The following is a 17,476-nucleotide window of genomic DNA, read 5'->3' as shown; positions in this document are numbered from 1 at the left end:
TGCGGCTGCCCAGGGCGAGTGCCCAGCGAGTGCTGTGGGTGGGGTGCAGGCTGTGACAGGTGTGTTGTGAGAAGCCGCAGCTCTGCTAGGATTGCCAACCCTACAGGGTTGTCCTGGAGTCTCTGGGAACTGAAGATTGTGTCATGTGATGAAACCTCCCGGAACCTGTCCAATCAAAGCTGGCACCATAGCCTCTGCCCAGGGGATTGGAGCACCCAGCGCATTGGCAGGGGCAGTGCCAACAGTGTGTGGGTGCAGATCAGTGGGGGGAGCTGACCCCCACCAGCTCAGGAGCGTCACCCCTGGTGCACAGGAGGAGGGAGGGGTGAAGCTGAGCAAAGAGGGGGTCTGGCTCCGACTCTGGCTCAGCTGCTCAGGGCAGGAACAGCCTGTGAGATATGACGTGCTCACAGCACCTGCCTTGTGCCCTGCCTGGGATCTCATCCACTTGCTGGCTACGCGGCTTGCCCAACGCTGCCAGGAGCCCATCTCGCTCCCTGCCCTACATGGCGGTGCCCTGCCTGGGTGCTGGTGGGAGCTTGCTGAGCGCCTGGGAATGCTGGTCATCCTGAATGCAGCCTCAAGGGGCACATGCTGGAGCCCCCCATGGCCTAGATGCTTTCCAGCACCTTCCTGCTGTGCATGTGGGAGCTGGGAGCCTGCAGGCAGACACCGGTTGTCTGCTCCCCCCCCCCCACCGCCCTGGGGCACTGGGGGCAGCCAAGCTGCCAGCCCCAGTCGTTCTCTGGCATGTGGGGCCAGGCGTGTCAGGCCAGGTCTTTCTGGGGTGGCTCCTGGGGCTGGCCGGCTGGGCATGTCGCGGCACGCAGCGCAGCGCAGAGTCTGGCTCTGGTGCTGATGCAGCCCTGCTCCCCGGGACAAGCCCAGGTTGGGAACCAATAGAGCAGAGCTGGCAGCCGCTGAGGCTCCCTGCGGGGCTGGGCAGCACACCCCACCCCGGGACTCCTGGGGGGCTGTGCTGGCCAGGGTGTCGGGGCTGCAACTTAGCTGGCAAGCGGAGCATTATCCCACAGGCAGCAGGGCCTCCGCTGAGATGGCTGGGGCAGGGGGCCTGGGGGGAACCCCACCCCCATGGCTGGGCCAGGGGCAGCCCTGAGCCCCCTTCCCCATGCGATTGGCCTCTGCATCCCCTGTTCCCCTCCCCACTGGGGCTGGTATGTGGGGAGGGGGTTCCCCCGGCTGTGCCTCACCCCAGGCGCTCTGACGCGTTGGCCTGGCGTGCTGGGAATTTCCTCTCTTTCGGGGCGGGGGGGCCCCCGGCGCCGCGGCCAGCTACCAAAGGGTTAATGCTGTGTGTGTTCTGGGGAGCGGGGCTGGGAGGTGCGTGACCCGGGGTGTGGGCGTCGACTCCTTTTGAGGTGGGGTGGGAGGTGAAGTATGAGCGGGGAGTGGGGCCAGGTTCACACGGAGCCTGGGCGCCCTGCCGAGAGCCAGCCGCGCGGGCACGCAGCCGAAGGTGAGGGGCCCTGGGCCTGGGGCACGCGCTGGCACCCTTGGCGGGGAGTGGGCCTGGCAGCACTCGCGGGGCGAGCGGTGCCAGCATCTGGCTGTGCCCTGGCCATGCCTGCTCTGCAGGTGCTAGGCGGTGCTGGGATTGTCTGGGGGGCACTTCCCTGGGAGGTCTGTGCCCCGGTGGCTGTGGGGCAGGGAGGCTCTGGGGGCCTGCGTGTTGTGGGAAGGGGATGCAGACATCTTAGCCCCTTGCTGGTATGGCAGGTACCCCTTCCCGGGGGAGGCACGGTGGGGAGGTCCTGTGCCTTGGCTTCCTCTTGGCGGGTCTGAGCCTCGCGATCCTGAACAGCCTCGGTCTGCGCCCACCTGCCCGGAGGGAAGGGCTGGGGGAGCCAAGGCCCCAAGAGAGGCGGGACTGGCTTGGGGTCCCAGCGAGAGGCCGTGGCGGGGCTGCGAACGGGAGCCAGGTGTCCCCAGGTCTCAGCCCGGTGGCCTGGTGTTGGGCTGCTGTGTAGGGTGCTGGGTTCAGGTGGGGGCTGGGTGTGCTAGTGGCAATAGCTCCTGGCTGCCCAGCTGTCCCGTGGCTGCCGGCTCTAAGGGTCCCCAAAGGCTGGAGTGGGACTGAGCCAGTGAGCTGGAACCATCTGCACAAGGTGGGGAGACCCTCAGTGCTTGGGACCCAGCTAAACTAGGGCTGTCCTGTGGCAGGGGATAGGCCTGGAGGAGATGGGGTTGGGACAGCCCTGCCTGGGGGGGAACACAGGCCCAGGGGGTTGGGGGTGCAGGCCCTGGGGGAGCCGGGGATGGGCTGACCCTGTGGGGGGTTAGGCCTGGGGGAGATGGGGTTGGGACAGCCCTGCCTGGGGGGGAACACAGGCGCAGGGGATTGGGGGTGCAGGCCCTGGGGGAGCCGGGGATGGGCTGTCCTGTGGCAGGGGATAGGCCTGGAGGAGATGGGGTTGGGACAGCCCTGCCTGGGGGGGAACACAGGCCCAGGGGGTTGGGGGTGCAGGCCCTGGGGGAGCCGGGGATGGGCTGACCCTGTGGGGGGGTTAGGCCTGGGGGAGATGGGGTTGGGACAGCCCTGCCTGGGGGGGAACACAGGCGCAGGGGATTGGGGGTGCAGGCCCTGGGGGAGCCGGGGATGGGCTGTCCTGTGGCAGGGGATAGGCCTGGAGGAGATGGGGTTGGGACAGCCCTGCCTGGGGGGGAACACAGGCCCAGGGGGTTGGGGATGCAGGCCCTGGGGGAGCTGGGCGCAGGCTGGCCCTGTTGTCGGGGGCGGAGGGTTTGCAGGCCCTGGAGCAGTTGGAGGCAGGCTGGCTTTGGGGGAGCCAGAGACAGATTGGCCCTGTGGGGGGACGTGTGCAGGCCCTGGGGGAGTCGGGTGCAGGGCCACCTAGTCTCTCAGTTGGGCACCGTGGAGCAGAGCCGAGGCCCTGGGTGTTATGGTGGGGTTGGTGCTGGATCTGAGGGGGGTGGATGCCCCCTGCTTGTGGAGCTGCCCCTCATCTAGGGGCCTCCTGATGCCCTGGCTCTGCCTGGGTGACGGGTGGCTGGAGGCACCGGGAGGGTGAGCGTCAGTCCTGGCTCGACCTGGTCTGCTCGCTGGCCCTGGTGCCCTTGGGTGCCCGTCACCCTAGGCACTGCCTGAGCCCTGCATTTGGGGGTGGGCTGGGGTTTAAGATGCATTGGGGGCTTTGCCGCCCGGCCTCCCCTGCAGCCTGCTACACAGCAGGCATGGCCGTGGGGGCGACGGGGCTCCCCCTTCCTTGGTACTGGGCCTGGGATGGGATTGCTCTGGCATCTGGCGCGGCCTGTGAGCGGTGGGGGTGGGGGATTGCCCTGGCTCCTTGGGGCAATGGCTGCTGTGCCCTGTGGGGAGAGGGGGTCCGTGGTCGTGTGTGTGTGTGTGTGGCCCGTGGTCCTGTCGCTGTGCCCTCTGTGTGTGGGGCCCGTGGTCCCGTTGCTGCGCCCTGTGAGTGTGTGTGTGGGGGGGGGGTCTGTGGTCCTGTCGCTGTGATGTGTGTGTGGGTCCATGGTCGTGTCGCTGTGCCCTGTGTGTGTGTGTGTTGGGGGGGTCCGTGGTCCTGTCACCGTGATGTGTGTGTGTTGGTTCCGTGATCCTGTCGCTGTGCCCTATGTGTGTGTATGGGGGGTGGGTCCGTGGTCCCATCACTGTGCCGTGTGTGTTTGGGGCCCGTGGTCCCGTTGCTGCGCCCTGTGAGTGTGTGTGTGGGGGGGGGGTCTGTGGTCCTGTTGCTGTGACGTGTGTGTGGGTCCATGGTCGTGTTGCTGTGCCCTGTGTGTGTGTGTGTGTTGGGGGGGTCCGTGGTCCTGTCACCATGACCTGTGTGTGTATGGGTTCCGTGATCCTGTCGCTGTGCCCTGTGTGTGTGTATGGGGGGTGGGTCCGTGGTCCCAACACTGTGCCGTGTGTGTGTGGGGGGGTGTCTGTAGTCCCATTGCTGTGCTGTGTGTGTGTGGGGTCCATGGTCGTGTCGCTGTGCCTTGTGTGTGTGTGGGGGGTCCATGGTTGCGTCGCTGTGCTGTGTGTGGGGGGGGGGTGTCTGTGGTCCCATTGCTGTGCCGTGTGTGTATGGGGTCCATGGTCCCATCGCTGTGCCCTGTGTGTGTGTGGGGGGGGGCCGTGGTCCCGTCGCTGTGCCCTGTGTGTGTGGGGGGGGCCCGTGGTCCCGTCGCTGTGCCCTGTGTGTGGGGGGGGGGGCCTGTGGTCTCGTCGCTGTGCCCTGTGTGTGTGTGGGGGGGGGGGCGTGGTCCCGTCGCTGTGCCCTGTGTGTGTGTGGGGGGGCCGTGGTCCCGTCACTGTGCCCTGTGTGTGGGGGGGGGGGGCCGTGGTCCCGTCACTGTGCCCTGTGTGTGTGTGGGGGGGGGCCTGTGGTCCCGTCGCTGTGCCCTGTGTGTGTGGGGGGGGGGGGCCTGTGGTCCCGTCGCTGTGCCCTGTGTGTGTGTGTGGGGGGGCATGGTCCCGTCGCTGTGCCCTGTGTGTGTGTGGGGGGGGCCGTGGTCCCGTCGCTGTGCCCTGTGTGTGTGGGGGGGGCGTGGTCCCGTCGCTGTGCCGTGTGTGTGTGTGGGGGGCTGTGGTCCCGTCACTGTGCCCTGTGTGTGTGTGGGGGGGGCCTGTGGTCTCGTCGCTTTGCCCTGTGTGTGTATGTGGGGGGGCCGTGGTCCTATCGCTGTGCCCTGTGTGTGTGTGTGGGGGCCGTGGTCCCATCGCTGTGCCCTGTGTGTGTGTGTGGGGGGGCCGTGGTCCCGTCGCTGTGCCCTGTGTGTGTGTGGGGGGGGCCGTGGTCCCGTCACTGTGCCCTGTGTGTGTGTGTGGGGGGCCTGTGGTCTCGTCGCTGTGCCCTGTGTGTATGTGGGGGGGGCATGATCCCGTCGCTGTGCCCTGTGTGTGTGTGTGGGGGGCCATGGTCCCATTGCTGTGCCCTGTGTGTGTATGGGAGCCGTGGTCCTGTCACTGTGCCCTGTGTGTGTGTGTGGGGGGGGGGCCGTGGTCCCGCCACTGTGCCCTGTGTGTGTGTGTGGGGGGGAAGGCCGAGGTCCTGTCGCTGTGCCCTGTGTGTGTGTGCGGGGGGGCCGTGGTCCCGTCACTGTGCCCTGTGTGTGTGTGTGGGGGGGGGGGGGACCGTGGTCCTGTCACTGTGCCCTGTGTGTGTGTGTGGGGGGGGGGACCGTGGTCCCGTCACTGTGCCCTGTGTGTGTGTGTGTGGGGGAAGGCCGAGGTCCTGTCACTGTGCCCTGTGTGTGTGTGTGTGGGGGGGAAGGCCGAGGTCCTGTCGCTGTGCCCTGTGTGTGTGTGGGGGGGCCGTGGTCCCGTCACTGTGCCCTGTGTGTGTGTGTGTGGGGGAAGGCCGAGGTCCTGTCACTGTGCCCTGTGTGTGTGTGTGTGGGGGGAAGGCCGAGGTCCTGTCGCTGTGCCCTGTGTGTGTGTGTGGGGGGGCTGTGGTCCCTCGCTGTGCCCTGTGTGTGTGTGGGGGGCCATGGTCCCTCGCTGTGCCCTGTGTGTGTGAGGGGGGCCTGTGGTCCCGTTGCTGTGCCCTGTGGGAGGGGGCCGTGATCCCGTCGCTGTGCCCTGTGTGTGTGGGGGGCCGTGGTCCCGTTGCTGTGCCCTGTGTGTGTGTGTGTGGGGGGCCTGTGGTCCTGTCGCTGTACCCTGTGTGTGTGTGGGGCCGTGGTCCCGTTGCTGTGCCCTGTGTGTGTGTGTGGGGGGAGGCCTGTGGTCCTGTCGCTGTGCCCTATGTGTGTGTGGGGCCGTGGTTCCGTTGCTGTGCTCTGTGGGGGGGGGCGTGGTCCAGTCGCTGTGCCCTGTGTGTGTGGGGGGCCGTGGTTCCGTTGCTGTGCTCTGTGTGGGGGGGGGGCGTGGTCCAGTCACTGTGCCCTGTGGGGGGGGGCGTGGTCCCGTTGCTGTGCTCTGTGTGTGTGTGGGGGGGGGCCATGGTCCCGTTGCTGTGCCCTGTGTGGGGGTGGGGGCGTGGTCCCGTTGCTGTGCCCTGTGTGTGTATGTGGGGGGGGGGTCCGTGATTCCGTTGCTGTGCTCTCTGTGTGTGTGGGGGGGGGGCCGTGGTCCAGTCGCTGTGCCTTGTGTGGGGGTGGGGGCATGGTCCCGTTGCTGTGCCCTGTGTGTGTGTGGGGCCGTGGTTCCGTTGCTGTGCTCTGTGTGTGTGGGGGGGCGTGGTTCCGTTGCTGTGCTCTGTGTGTGTGGGGGGGCGTGGTCCCGTCGCTGTGCTCTGTGTGTGTGTGGGAGGGGCCATGGTCCAGTCGCTGTGCCTTGTGTGGGGGTGGGGGCGTGGTCCCGTTGCTGTGCCCTGTGTGTGTGTGTGGGGGGGTCCGTGGTTCCGTTGCCGTGCTCTGTGTGTGTGTGTGTGGGTGGGGGCCGTGGTCCAGTTGCTGTGCCCTGTGTGTGTGGGGGGGGCCGTGGTCCCGTCACTGTGCCCTGTGTGGGGAGGGCCGTGGTTCTGTTGCTGTGCTCTGTGTGTGTGTGGGGGGCCGTGGTCCAGTCGCTGTGCCCTGTGTGGGGGTGGGGGCGTGGTTCCGTTGCTGTGCCCTGTGTGTGGGGGGGGTCGTGGTTCCGTTGCTGTGCCCTGTGTGGGGGGGGCCGTGGTTCCGTTGCTGTGCCCTGTGGGGGGGAGCCGTGGTCCAGTCGCTGTGCCCTGTGTGTGTGTGGGGGGGTCCGTGGTTCCGTTGCCGTGCTCTGTGTGTGTGTGTGGGGGTCCGTGGTTCCGTTGCTGTGCTCTGTGTGTGTGTGGGTGGGGGCCGTGGTCTAGTCGCTGTGCCCTGTGTGTGGGGGGCCGTGGTTCCGTTGCTGTGCTCTGTGGGGGGGGGGGGCCGTGGTCCAGTCGCTGTGCCCTGTGTGGGGGGGGCTGTGGTTCCGTTGCTGTGCTCTGTGTGTGGGGGAGGGCCGTGGTTCTGTTGCTGTGCCCTGTGTGGGGGAGGGCCGTGGTTCTGTTGCTGTGCCCTGTGTGGGGGGGGGCTGTGGTTCCGTTGCTGTGCTCTGTGTGTGTTGGGGGGCCGTGGTCCCGTCGCTGTGCCCTGTGTGGGGGGGGCCGTGGTTCCGTTGCTGTGCTCTGTGTGTGGGGGGGGCCGTGGTCCAGTCGCTGTGCCCTGTGTGTGGGGGGGGGGTCCGTGGTTCCGTTGCCGTGCTCTGTGTGTGTGTGGGGGGGTCTGTGGTTCCGTTGCTGTGCTCTGTGTGTGTGTGGGTGGGGGCCGTGGTCTAGTCGCTGTGCCCTGTGTGTGGGGGGGGCTGTGGTTCCGTTGCTGTGCTCTGTGTGTGGGGAGGGCCGTGGTTCTGTTGCTGTGCCCTGTGTGTGGGGGGCCGTGGTCCAGTCGCTGTGCCCTGTGTGGGGGTGGGGGCGGGGGCGTGGTCCCGTTGCTGTGGTCCAGCTGCTGCCTGGCAGGGTGATGCTGTGATGGATGTAGTTGAGCTCTGAGGTTGACACACAATTTGCTCCTGGTGGCAGCATGACAGAGCGCTGCACAGAATGGGGGGGGGTCACCAAACTCCCCCACACACACTCACCCCCACCCCTCGCCATGGGGCGGGTGGGTTTTGTTTTCCTCTTTTTTTAAAACCATTTCCTTTCTTGTGTGTTCGTTGTTTTTCATAGAGCGGCACCCGCTCAGCCCCCATCCCCCTGCCTGCGTGCACGGCGGGGCCCCACTGCTGCCAGACATGGGCCTGTCAGTGCCCAGGTCATGGGGCAGGCTCAGGGGGGTGGCGGGATCTCTAATCTCAGTAGCGAGAAGCTGGCTATTGCCCCCTCCTCTTGACTGGAGCTAACCTGGGGGGGCTCTGTGTTAACTGGTTTTGCCCCTTAGATGCTCCCCTTCCCCCGGTGGGCAGCCCCGTGGGGCCGTGCTCGGGTGCTGGCAGCGCTTGGGGGCCAGGTAGGGGTAGCGGAGCCCAGCAGCCAGACCCTGCAGGGAGTTGGGGCAATTGCCTGCTCTGTGCCTGGCTGTTCGTGAGTTTGCTGCGGGCCGTGAGGAGAGAGCAGTGTCTCAGGGCTAGAGCAGGGGGGCTGGGAGCCAGGACTCCTGGGTTCTCTCCCTACTCTGGGAGGGGAGTGGGGCTGGTGGGTTAGAGCAGGGGGGCTGGGAGCCAGGACTCCTGGGTTCTCTCCCCAGCTCTGGGAGGGGAGTGGGGGCTGGTGGGTTAGAGCAGGGGGGCTGGGAGCCAGGACTCCTGGGTTCTCTCCCCAGCTCTGGGAGGGGAGGGGAGTGGGGGCTGAGATCCAGGACTCGTGGGTTCTCTTCCCGGCTCTGGGGATGGATGGAAGGGAAATATGTCCCAGTGGTTAGAGTTGCTCTCACCTCCCCTGTGACTCACATTTCCCAGTTCAGCTATGATGTCCCTCGACAGCGTCCCTCTCCCCGGGGGCCCTGGCTCTGGTGTAACTCAGACAGTTACAGCTTCTGAGGTTGGGGGGCTGGGCCCCAGGTGGGGTGCTCTCCAGTCCCTGCATGTTCCACTAGCAGTGGGGCATTTGGTTCCCACCGAGGGTGGGTTAAATCACCATTGCCATAGGGCCCAGGGCAGCAGCCCAAACCCACATGGATGATTCACAGCAGGGGAAGGGCCTGGGTCCTGTGGATGGGCCCGAGCACTGGGTATTGTAACCCAGAAGTGGCTGGGAAACCAGGGGGGTAGGACGTAGGCCCTCTGCTCCTCCCCGTCTCTGGGCGCCTAAGAAGCATCTCTGGGATGGGTTGGGTTGCAGGATCCCTGCCCATACTCCCTTGCAGGCCAGGCTGCACTCTGCAGCAAGGGGGTGTGGGGGGGCTGGAGTCTGCACTGCTCACTGCCCCGGGGAGGAGGGAGTGGGGCTGGAAGGGCGGGCTCTGAAGGAGGCTGGTGCCGAGGTGGACGATGGTGAAGGGTAGCACGTTCCTAGTGGGAGAGGGCTCAGCGCTGTTCTCTGGATTGCCCCAGTGGCTGGGTGCTGGCCAGTACTTCGAGGGTTTGCCCCCCATGTACCCCCACAGGGGCAGCTGTCTGCGGGATGGGGTGGCTGCTGTTGCATCTGATACAGGCTCTGAGGTGTGAATGGTGGATGGCAGCTGCTGGTTCTGTGAAGTGCCCAGTGATCCCTCGCCTGGTGCTGAGGCAGCTGCCTCTGGGGTGGGGTAGCTGTTTAGTAACTCACAGCAATGCTGCCCAGTTCTGTGCTGGATGAAGCGTCTCCAGCTGGAACTGCAGTGGCTTGTGGCAGCCCCGCAGAGAGGGTTTCCCAGGCCCCTGGGTCCCGCCACTTGCCCCTTGCACAAAGGCCCGTGAGAGCAAGGAGGAGCAGAGCAGTTGGGCTGTGCCCTTGCCAGGTGGCACCCAGGCCCGCGCGATGCCAGGGGCAGGGCTCTGACCTGGGCTGCGGCTCGTTCCCTGGGAACCGGCTGGTTGCCAGGCAAAGCAGGGCAGGTAACGAATAAGGTTGCGCAAGGCTCCTCCTGCGTTGCTGACACATGGGGCGGGGCTGGGCGGAGCTGGTCTCTGCGCGGGGCCCAGCCTGCCGGGCACGCGTGTCAGGCTGACCCGCTGGGGATTGCATTGTTCCCCAGCAGGGGCTGTGGCCCTGTTAGCAGGGGCAGTGGCCCTGTTACCAGGGGAGACGGCCGGGGCCTGTTGGGACCTGGGGAGACGGGCCGCCCCCGCTCGGTGGGACGGCTGGGCCCCTGCGAGGCACTGCTGCCCGCAGAGAGGAGCCGTGGGCGTGGGGAGCGGTGCTGCCTCGGCCCTGGCTCACCGCAGTGCTTGGGAACAGGCCCCCCTTACCGGCACTGGCTCTGCCTTCCGGTGCCAGAGCTGTGCTGGAAAGAGTGAAATCACCCTGGGCCCAGGCCTGGCCATGGGAGCTGACGCAGCTTCCAGGCACCCTGCCCTGCCCCGCTGCCGCAGGCCCAGCCGCTGTGCTGGGAGCAGGGGGGACCCCCCGCCCCTGCTCCGTGGCTCGCCTGGGGGAAAGCGAGGGTGCTGCCTTTCTTGCTTCGGGGCATAGTCGGCTCCTGCAGGCCCTGCTCTGTGCTGGGTGCTGCAGGGCTGAGTCATGGGTGGGCCCTGGCCCGGGCTGTGGATGATTCACAGCAGGGGAAGGGCCTGGGTCCTGTGGATGGGCCTGAGCACTGGGTATTGCAACCCAGAAGTGGCTGGGAAACCAGGGGGGTAGGACGTAGGCCACCTGCTCCTCCCCGTCTCTGGGCGCCTAAGAAGCATCTCTGGGCTGGGTTGGGTTGCAGGATCTACTGTACTCCCTTGCAGGCCAGGCTGCACTCTGCAGCAAGGGGGAGTGGGGGGCTGGAGTCCGCACTGCTCACAGCTTGGCCCAGTGGGGCTGGGGAGATGCTGAGGTTCCTGGCCCAGAAGGATGGGGGAGGGAGTTGCTTGCTGTTTTCTCTCAGCCTCGTAGCTGCAGGGGGTGGCTCCCTGCGCGGAGCCCAGGTTTCCCTCCCCCCACCCCCAGTCCCCTGTGGGAGAGGTTGGGGAACCGTCTCCAGAGGGGCTGGTCGGGGGATCAGAGCCCTGGGGCCTGGCTGCGCCATGCGGCCGCTCTCCATTTCTGGGCTGCACTCTGCGCCCACACACCTGTGCCCCTCCCCCCCCGGCGTGTTGCTTATCGCTCTCATCTGCCTCGATGGTAACTCTGGCTCTGCATGCAGTGCTGCTCCTGCGGGGAGGATGCACGGGGGGGCGGCAGTAACAGGCGGTGGGTGTGATGGAAAGTCCCCCCCTTCCTGCCCGCTAGCCGCTGGGATGGGCCTGCCCCTTGGCAGTGCCATCCGGCCTGTGTATTGACCGCTGCCCATCTGCCAGGCCAGGGGTAATGAGGCAGCTGACCCCCCGCTGCCCAGCTCAGCTGGGCCACGGCCCCCCTGTTGCAGTGACCCCAGGTAGGCCCCACGCTGAGCTAGCATGGGGCACACTGCTCCTCACGTCCTCCCCTCTGGGCCCAAGAGGTTGCAGGTTAATGGCTGGGGCAGGGGTTCCCACCTATGACGTAGGGCCCCCCAACTGGCTGAGCTGGGACATGCGGGGCAGTGGGAGCACCCCTGAGGGCCGGTGCCCCCTGAGGAGTTGCCCAAAGGGCTTTAGCGGGTTTCCTGCCTCCTGGGGCTGGAGGAAGGGAGCGCTGAAGTGCTGGCTGCGGGGACTGGCAGGCCTGGCTGGGTGCAGCAGCAGGGTGGGAGCGCTGTTGGCGCGGGGGCCTCTCTCTCACACCTGCAGGGAGAACCGCACCCGGCTGGGGGCAGGAGCTGTGAAACTGCGAGAGACGCGGGGGGGGCGGGGGTGGATCTGACTCCGGCAGGGGAATCGAGAGCGAAACGCTGGGGTTCTCAGTTAGCTCTCGCTGCACCAAGCCATCGGCCCTGTGGGAAGCGGGTCCGGGTTAGGGGCTCCAGGCGCTATCGGTGCAAGGGGCCCAGAATGGGGAGCTCCAGGGGGCCAACCCACATGTGCGAGGGGTCCCTATCCCCCTGCATGCGGCCCTGGGCTGCTGTGGAATTTCACAGCGGGGACCTGGGCCATTTGGGTGTTTTTTGGGGAGGAATGTGTCACACCGCCCCCCGGCCACTAGCTGTCGGGCAGTCTGGTACTGGCATAGGAAGAGCTGCGAGCGTGAAGGGCCCAGCCGGGCACCCCTCTCCCCTGTGTTTGGGTTCAGCTGGCCCCAGCTCCCTGGTGCTGCAGGACACTGGGAGCAAAACAGTATTTGCTGAGGGAGGGGGCGGGGTCCTGTGCACCTGGGCTGCTAGGATGAGAATTGACAATCCCAGACCTGCCCCCTCCCCGCTCTGCCCAGAGCTCTCTGCTATCCCAGGCCTCCCACTCTGCCAGTGCCCCTCCTGCCCAGCCTGGAGCTGCCTCCTCTCCTGGGCATGCCCGCCCCCCAGTTCTGCCAGTGCCCTTCCCTCCTGACAGTCTTTCTGCTTCCCCCTCTGCCCTTGGGGATGCTCTGGTATCCGCAGCTCAGCACCCCCGTCCCAGAGCTGGCTGGGTCCCTGTCCATGCCCCCGTCTGTGCCAGTGCTGTGTGTCATGGCAGCACCTGTTGTCCTGGGTGCTGGGGGGACACAGTCCCTGGCTTGAGAGCCCCCAGCCCTGGGACAGCCTGTGCCTCTGGCTTTGGGTAAGAGGCACCGTGAGGATCTCCTAGCAATGTGGGGGGGTCCCCCAACTCCTCCAGTGTCCCCCACTCACTTAGGGCTGATCTGCTGTGTGCGAAATCTCCTGCCCGCTAATCCCCCCAGCTAATCTCCCCTGCTAATCTGATTGGGGTTTTGTCACGGCTTGTCTGCTCCGAGCGGTGTGATGGGTTAATCCGTGCTAATCTGCTCCCTCTAATCCAGCCCTGCTTGTGCCCTCTGAGAAACGCCAGCCAGAGAGGCTGCTGGGAGAAGGAATGGCCTAGTGCCCAGTGCTGGGAGCCAGGACTCCTGGGTTCTGTCCCCAGCTCTGGGAGGGGAGTGGGGTCTGGTGAGTTAAGAGTGAGAGGGGCCCTGGCTTGCTGTGTGACCACGGACCTCCCTCCCCAGATGCTGAACGGGGGCAAGAAGCAGCTAGCAGGAGCCCTTGCTGTGGCCAGGGTGGGCGCTGAGGCCAGAGCAAAGCATCACCAGACATGGGAGAGGCAAAGTGCCCCGTGGCAGGCGGGCTGGGTGCTGTGGGGCAGCAGGGTCTGTGTAGCTGGCATGTCCCTTCTGTGGGCATCTGGGCAGGAGTGTGGACCAAACCCTGGAGATGGGGTTTCAGCCCTGCTCTGCTTCCCACTGCCATGCCCCGCTGGCCCCCTGACACTGCCTGCTCCGGGTGGGTGGCAGGGGCCAGGGGGCCTCCTTCCCAAGGGCCGGCTTGACTTGGCTTCCGCTTTCCGGGGAGGCTGCTGCCTGCCCTGCCGGTGGATCCTGCTTGGCAGAGAGGGGAGGGGCAGCTGCGCTCAGCTCTGTTCCCACCTCCCTGCACCGGCAGGCAGCCCCAGCTGGCTGGCACCCAAGCACAGGGAGCGGCTGTTGGGGGCTGGGCCTGTTTGCCATGGGGCCGCCGTCCACACCCCCCGAGCTGGGCAAGAGGGGGCATGTCCCCCGCCTTCCTGCAAAGCTGGGGACAGGGTGGGGCCCCTCACCCACCCTCATTCCTTGCTACACTCTGCCACCAGCCCAGACACCCACGGCCGTGGGTCCTGCCCCACCCCAGTGCTGGGCACTGATCCCGCTCTGCTGGTCCCTCTCACCAGCTCGGGTGGGGAGCACCGGGGCAGGCTCCCTCAGCAGCAGCAGTCTCTGGTGGTGAGAGGCGGACGGTGGGTGCCAGGACTCCTGGGTTCTATCCCTGGCTCTGGCTGACCTTGGCTAAGTCCCTGCTGCCCCTGCACCGCTGGGCTCCCTGACGGGTCTGGGGCTCTTGGAGCTTGTGTTGGCGCTGGGCCCTGAAGCTCTTAGGGGTCACAACGTGGCTGGGGAAGGGGATGCTGTGGTGTGTGTGGGGAGCTGGAGGGGCTGGCGAAGCCCCTGGACAGAGCCCATCCCTGTGTCCCAGCCAGGGAGAGGGTACTGGGCCCAGGGAGCTCCCCCCCCCCCGGTACGTCTTGGGCCCATGTGGCAGGGCGGTTGGTCTCCACGGCCTCGCTGCCCTCAGCTTTGGGGGCGGGAGGGGCCCGGCTGCCACTGCTTGTCTCAGGGTCTGTGGCTCCCTTCACACCTGTGCCCCCTGGAGCCCCCCCCCCCCCATGCAGCCACGTCTCTACCCCAGGCAGCCTACGGGGTACGCGGGCAGCCCCTTCCCAGCATGCCTGAGGCACCAAGCAGGGGTATGGTGCCCATTTCTGCCTGGCCCTAGGGAGGTGCTTGGGTGGCTGGAGCTATCCTGCCCTCTCCCCTGCCCAGGCAAGAGGTCTGGGAAAGACCTAGTCCCATCTCCAGTGCCGCTCCCTGCCTGGTTCAGGGAGGGGTGCTCCACCCAGGGCCTGTCCCAGGAGCGAGCCCCCCAGCGGCGTGGCCCCAGCCATGTCTTGTGGCTCCCAAGTGGCATGTGCGGGGAGGCTGGCCCTGGTTGGCCGCATGGGGGGAAGAGGAGGAAATCTCCCCCTGCCCAGACTCAGGCAGGCCAGGGCTGGGCCCAGCCTGTCCTTCCCCGGCCAGGCTTCTGTCAGGTTTGCAGTATAAATCCTGCCTGTCCTTCCCTGCTGCACCCATGCTTGGCTGTCTGTGGTGGTGCCCCCCACCGCAGGGGCAGGAGCCTGGGTTCACGCGGATCCTCTTCTGCCAAGGACAGGAAAGGCGGCCTAGTCCCTGGTCTGGTTCCGAGCCTGGCTGGGCTCCGTGGGTATCCCGGCCTTGGCAGTGCCTCGTTCCCCAGCATGAGGGGCACAGGAAGAGCAGCGGTGACCCCCTTGGTGGCTAACAGCCTGGGGGACCCTCGCTCGGCACCAGCGCAGCCCGGGTAGCAGCGGGACACGCTCCCCTGCCCAGCCCCGGTCCCCTCCCTGTCTGAGGCAGAGAGAGACCAGTCCACTTGGCCTCTGCGGGGGCTGCTGGCATGGGGCCTGTGCGTGCCCATGGGAATGGGGGCAGCTGCTCCATTAGGGGCTTGGTGGCAAGGTTGGGGCCCTATGCCCACGTCTCATGCCCACGTGGGGAGCTGGTGCGTGCCAGGGGAGGTCTCAGGGCTGGGAGCTGGGGGGGCTGTGAGTGGCGGCTTAGGAAGCCGCCTGTGTCAGTTGCCAATTCAAATGCGGCGTGCTGAGATTTCCCCCTTTGGTGTGGTCACACTGAGGGGGGCGGCAAGCAGGTGCTGCGGCTGTGTCTGGGTTGCGGGGGAAGGCGAAGCCCCGGTTCCTGGCAGGGGGCCCTTGCCCAAGAGCGTATCTAAGCCCTGGGCATAGGTGCGTCCCTTGCCCTGCTCCCTGGGACCATAGGCATCATGCCCCCCTCCCCAGCTCTGGCCTGTCTGCACAGACTTAGCTCCCCATCCCTGGCTCTGGGAGGCAGCTGGGACCTGCTTGCAGCATCTGGCTTTAGTGCAAATAGGTCCCCAGCTAAGTGGGCCTGCCAGTCAACCTGGGGGGTGGGCAGGGCTGCTGACACCCCTGAAATGGGGGGCAAGGAGCTGCTGAATTTCAGCACCTTCCCACCACCAGACGTTGCCCTCTGCTCGGGGGTCCTGCACGTACTGTTCCCCCCACCCCACCCCGGTTGGCGTGAGTCTGAGCTCCTCAGGGCAGATTTTATCAGTGCCGTGGGAGCGTGGAGCCGGCGTTATCTCTTCTAGGAATCTGCTGTGCTGGGGGGCTGCACGCCCACTCCCCCTCTGCGCACCGGCATTGGCACTGCTCGGGCGTGGGGGGGGGTTTCCTCAATTGGTGGCGGAGCCAGTGCACTTAACACTTTCACCACAGAAGTTTCCTCTGAGTGGCTGCCCCTCCCCCTTCCATTGCCACACGGCCTCCTGGGCTGCTCCCCTCCCACCAGGCCCTGTGTGGGAGAGGGCACTGGCTGCCCCCCGGAGCAGTGGAGGGGGTTGAGGCTCTGGGGAGGGCCCCAGCCCCCTGCATGGCCTGGCTCAGGGCACGGCTAGTCCCAGTGTGGGGGCTGCCCGCCGGCCAGGACTGGCAGGAGCTGAGGCTGGTGCTGCAGGGAGCACGTGGCCGGAAGGCTCTGACCAGGCCGTGTCTATGCCCGCAGGTGAGGAGGAGGATGGGGAGCCCTGAGGATGACCTGATCGGCATCCCCTTCCCGGAGCACAGCAGCGAGCTGCTGAGCAGCCTGAACGAGCAGCGCCAGCTCGGGGTGCTGTGCGACGTGACCATCCGGAGCCAGGGGCTGGAGTACCGCACCCACCGGGCCGTGCTGGCCGGCTGCAGCCGCTACTTCAAGAAGCTCTTTGCGGGGCCGGGGCCAGGCCCGGGGCAGGAGGTCTGCGAGCTGGACTTCGTGGGGCCCGAGGCACTGGGCGCGCTGCTGGAGTTTGCGTACACGGCCACGCTCACCATCAGCAGCGCCAACATGGGCGAGGTGCTGCAGGCAGCCCAGCTGCTGGAGATCCCCTGCGTCATTGCAGCCTGCGTGGAGATCCTGCAGGGCAGTGGGCGGGAGGCACCCGGGCCCGATGATGGGGACTGCGAGCGGGCACGCCGCTACCTCGAGGCCTTTGCCACCCTGCCGGACGTGGCTGGGGCCCCCCTGCTCCCTGCCCGCCCAGCCCCCCGCCGCAGCAAGAAGACCCGCAAGTTCCTGCAGGCTCGATCCTCCCGGCTCAATCACCACGCCGAAGAGCCGGGCCCCGGCAGCCCCTTGCCCGAGCCTCGGGAGCCATCTCCCCTGCTGCCCCCGGCGCCCGAGGGCCTGGCCCAGCCCTATGAGGGCTACGAGGCAGCTGAGGAGGAGGAGCTGCCCCCGCACCCCTACCCCTACCCGTATCCGTACCCCTACCAGCCAGCCCTGTCCCCCGAGGACGCCGGCTCCGACGAGGACCCCATTGATCCTGACCTCATGGCCTACCTGAGCTCCCTGCAACAGGAGCCCCTGGCCCCCGGCCTGGACAGCCCCGACAAGCTGGTGCGCAAGCGCCGCTCCCAGATGCCCCAGGAATGCCCCGTCTGCCACAAGATCATCCATGGTGCGGGCAAGCTGCCCCGACACATGCGCACCCACACCGGCGAGAAGCCATTCGCCTGTGAGGTGTGCGGCGTCCGCTTCACCCGGTGAGTGCCCCCTGCATCCCCGCTTCGTCCACCGAGTCCCCCTCGCACTCCTGCTTCATCCGGTGAGGTGCCCCTGTGCCCCCCTTCACCCGGTGAGTGCCCCCTGCATCCCCGCTTCGTCCACCGAGTCCCCCTCGCACTCCTGCTTCATCCGGTGAGGTGTCCCTGTGCCCCCTTCACCCGGTGAGTGCCCCCTGCATCCCCGCTTCGTCCACCGAGTCCCCCTCGCACTCCTGCTTCATCCGGTGAGGTGCCCCTGTGCCCCCGTGTGCCCCCCTTCACCCGGTGAGTGCCCCCTGCATCCCCGCTTCGTCCACCGAGTCCCCCTCGCACTCCTGCTTCATCCGGTGAGGTGCCCCTGTGCCCCCCTTCACCCGGTGAGTGCCCCCTGCATCCCCGCTTCGTCCACCGAGTCCCCCTCGCACTCCTGCTTCATCCGGTGAGGTGTCCCTGTGCCCCCCCTTCACCTGTGAGTGCCCCCTGCATCCCCGCTTCGTCCACCGAGTCCCCCCTCCCCCGCACTCCTGGTGAGTCCCCCTTGTGTGCCCCCACTTCACCTGCCGAGTGCTTCACACGTGCCCCCTGCACCCCCTACTTCACCCAGTCAGTTCCACTCCTGCCCCCCCCCCCCCGCTTTGTCTGCTGATTTCCCCATGCACACCCCTGCTTCACGACTAAGGGGGATATGCTGGAGGTCTATAAAATCATGACTGATGTGGAGAAAGTAAATAAGGAAGTGTTATTTACTGCTCCTCCTAACACAAGAACTAGGGGTCACCCAATGAAATTACTAGGCAG

The 17,476-nt window shown here is 66.8% G+C and overlaps 1 protein-coding gene across 5 annotated transcripts in view; it reads left to right on the top strand.

The window, feature by feature from the left end:
- ZBTB7B (zinc finger and BTB domain containing 7B) overlaps positions 1 to 17,476 on the top strand; it is a 34,578-nt gene that overhangs the window by 15,616 nt on the left and 1,486 nt on the right. For 4 of the 5 annotated variants that reach the window (XM_030542443.1, XM_030542444.1, XM_030542440.1 and 1 more), the window contains exon 2: positions 15,660 to 16,678. In XM_030542443.1, the coding sequence (XP_030398303.1) occupies positions 15,672 to 16,678 (1,007 nt within the window). In that variant the 5' untranslated portion in view covers positions 15,660 to 15,671. Of the gene's footprint in view, positions 1 to 1,447; positions 1,478 to 15,659; positions 16,679 to 17,476 lie in introns of those variants that run through there. The other variant, XM_030542445.1, reaches the window with a different exon arrangement.

This window comes from Gopherus evgoodei, chromosome 24 (genome assembly GCF_007399415.2).
Source record: "Gopherus evgoodei ecotype Sinaloan lineage chromosome 24, rGopEvg1_v1.p, whole genome shotgun sequence".
Classification (NCBI taxonomy): domain Eukaryota; kingdom Metazoa; phylum Chordata; order Testudines; family Testudinidae; genus Gopherus; species Gopherus evgoodei.
Note: the sequence above shows the minus strand (reverse complement) of the source record. Positions and strands in the feature narration are given on the sequence as shown.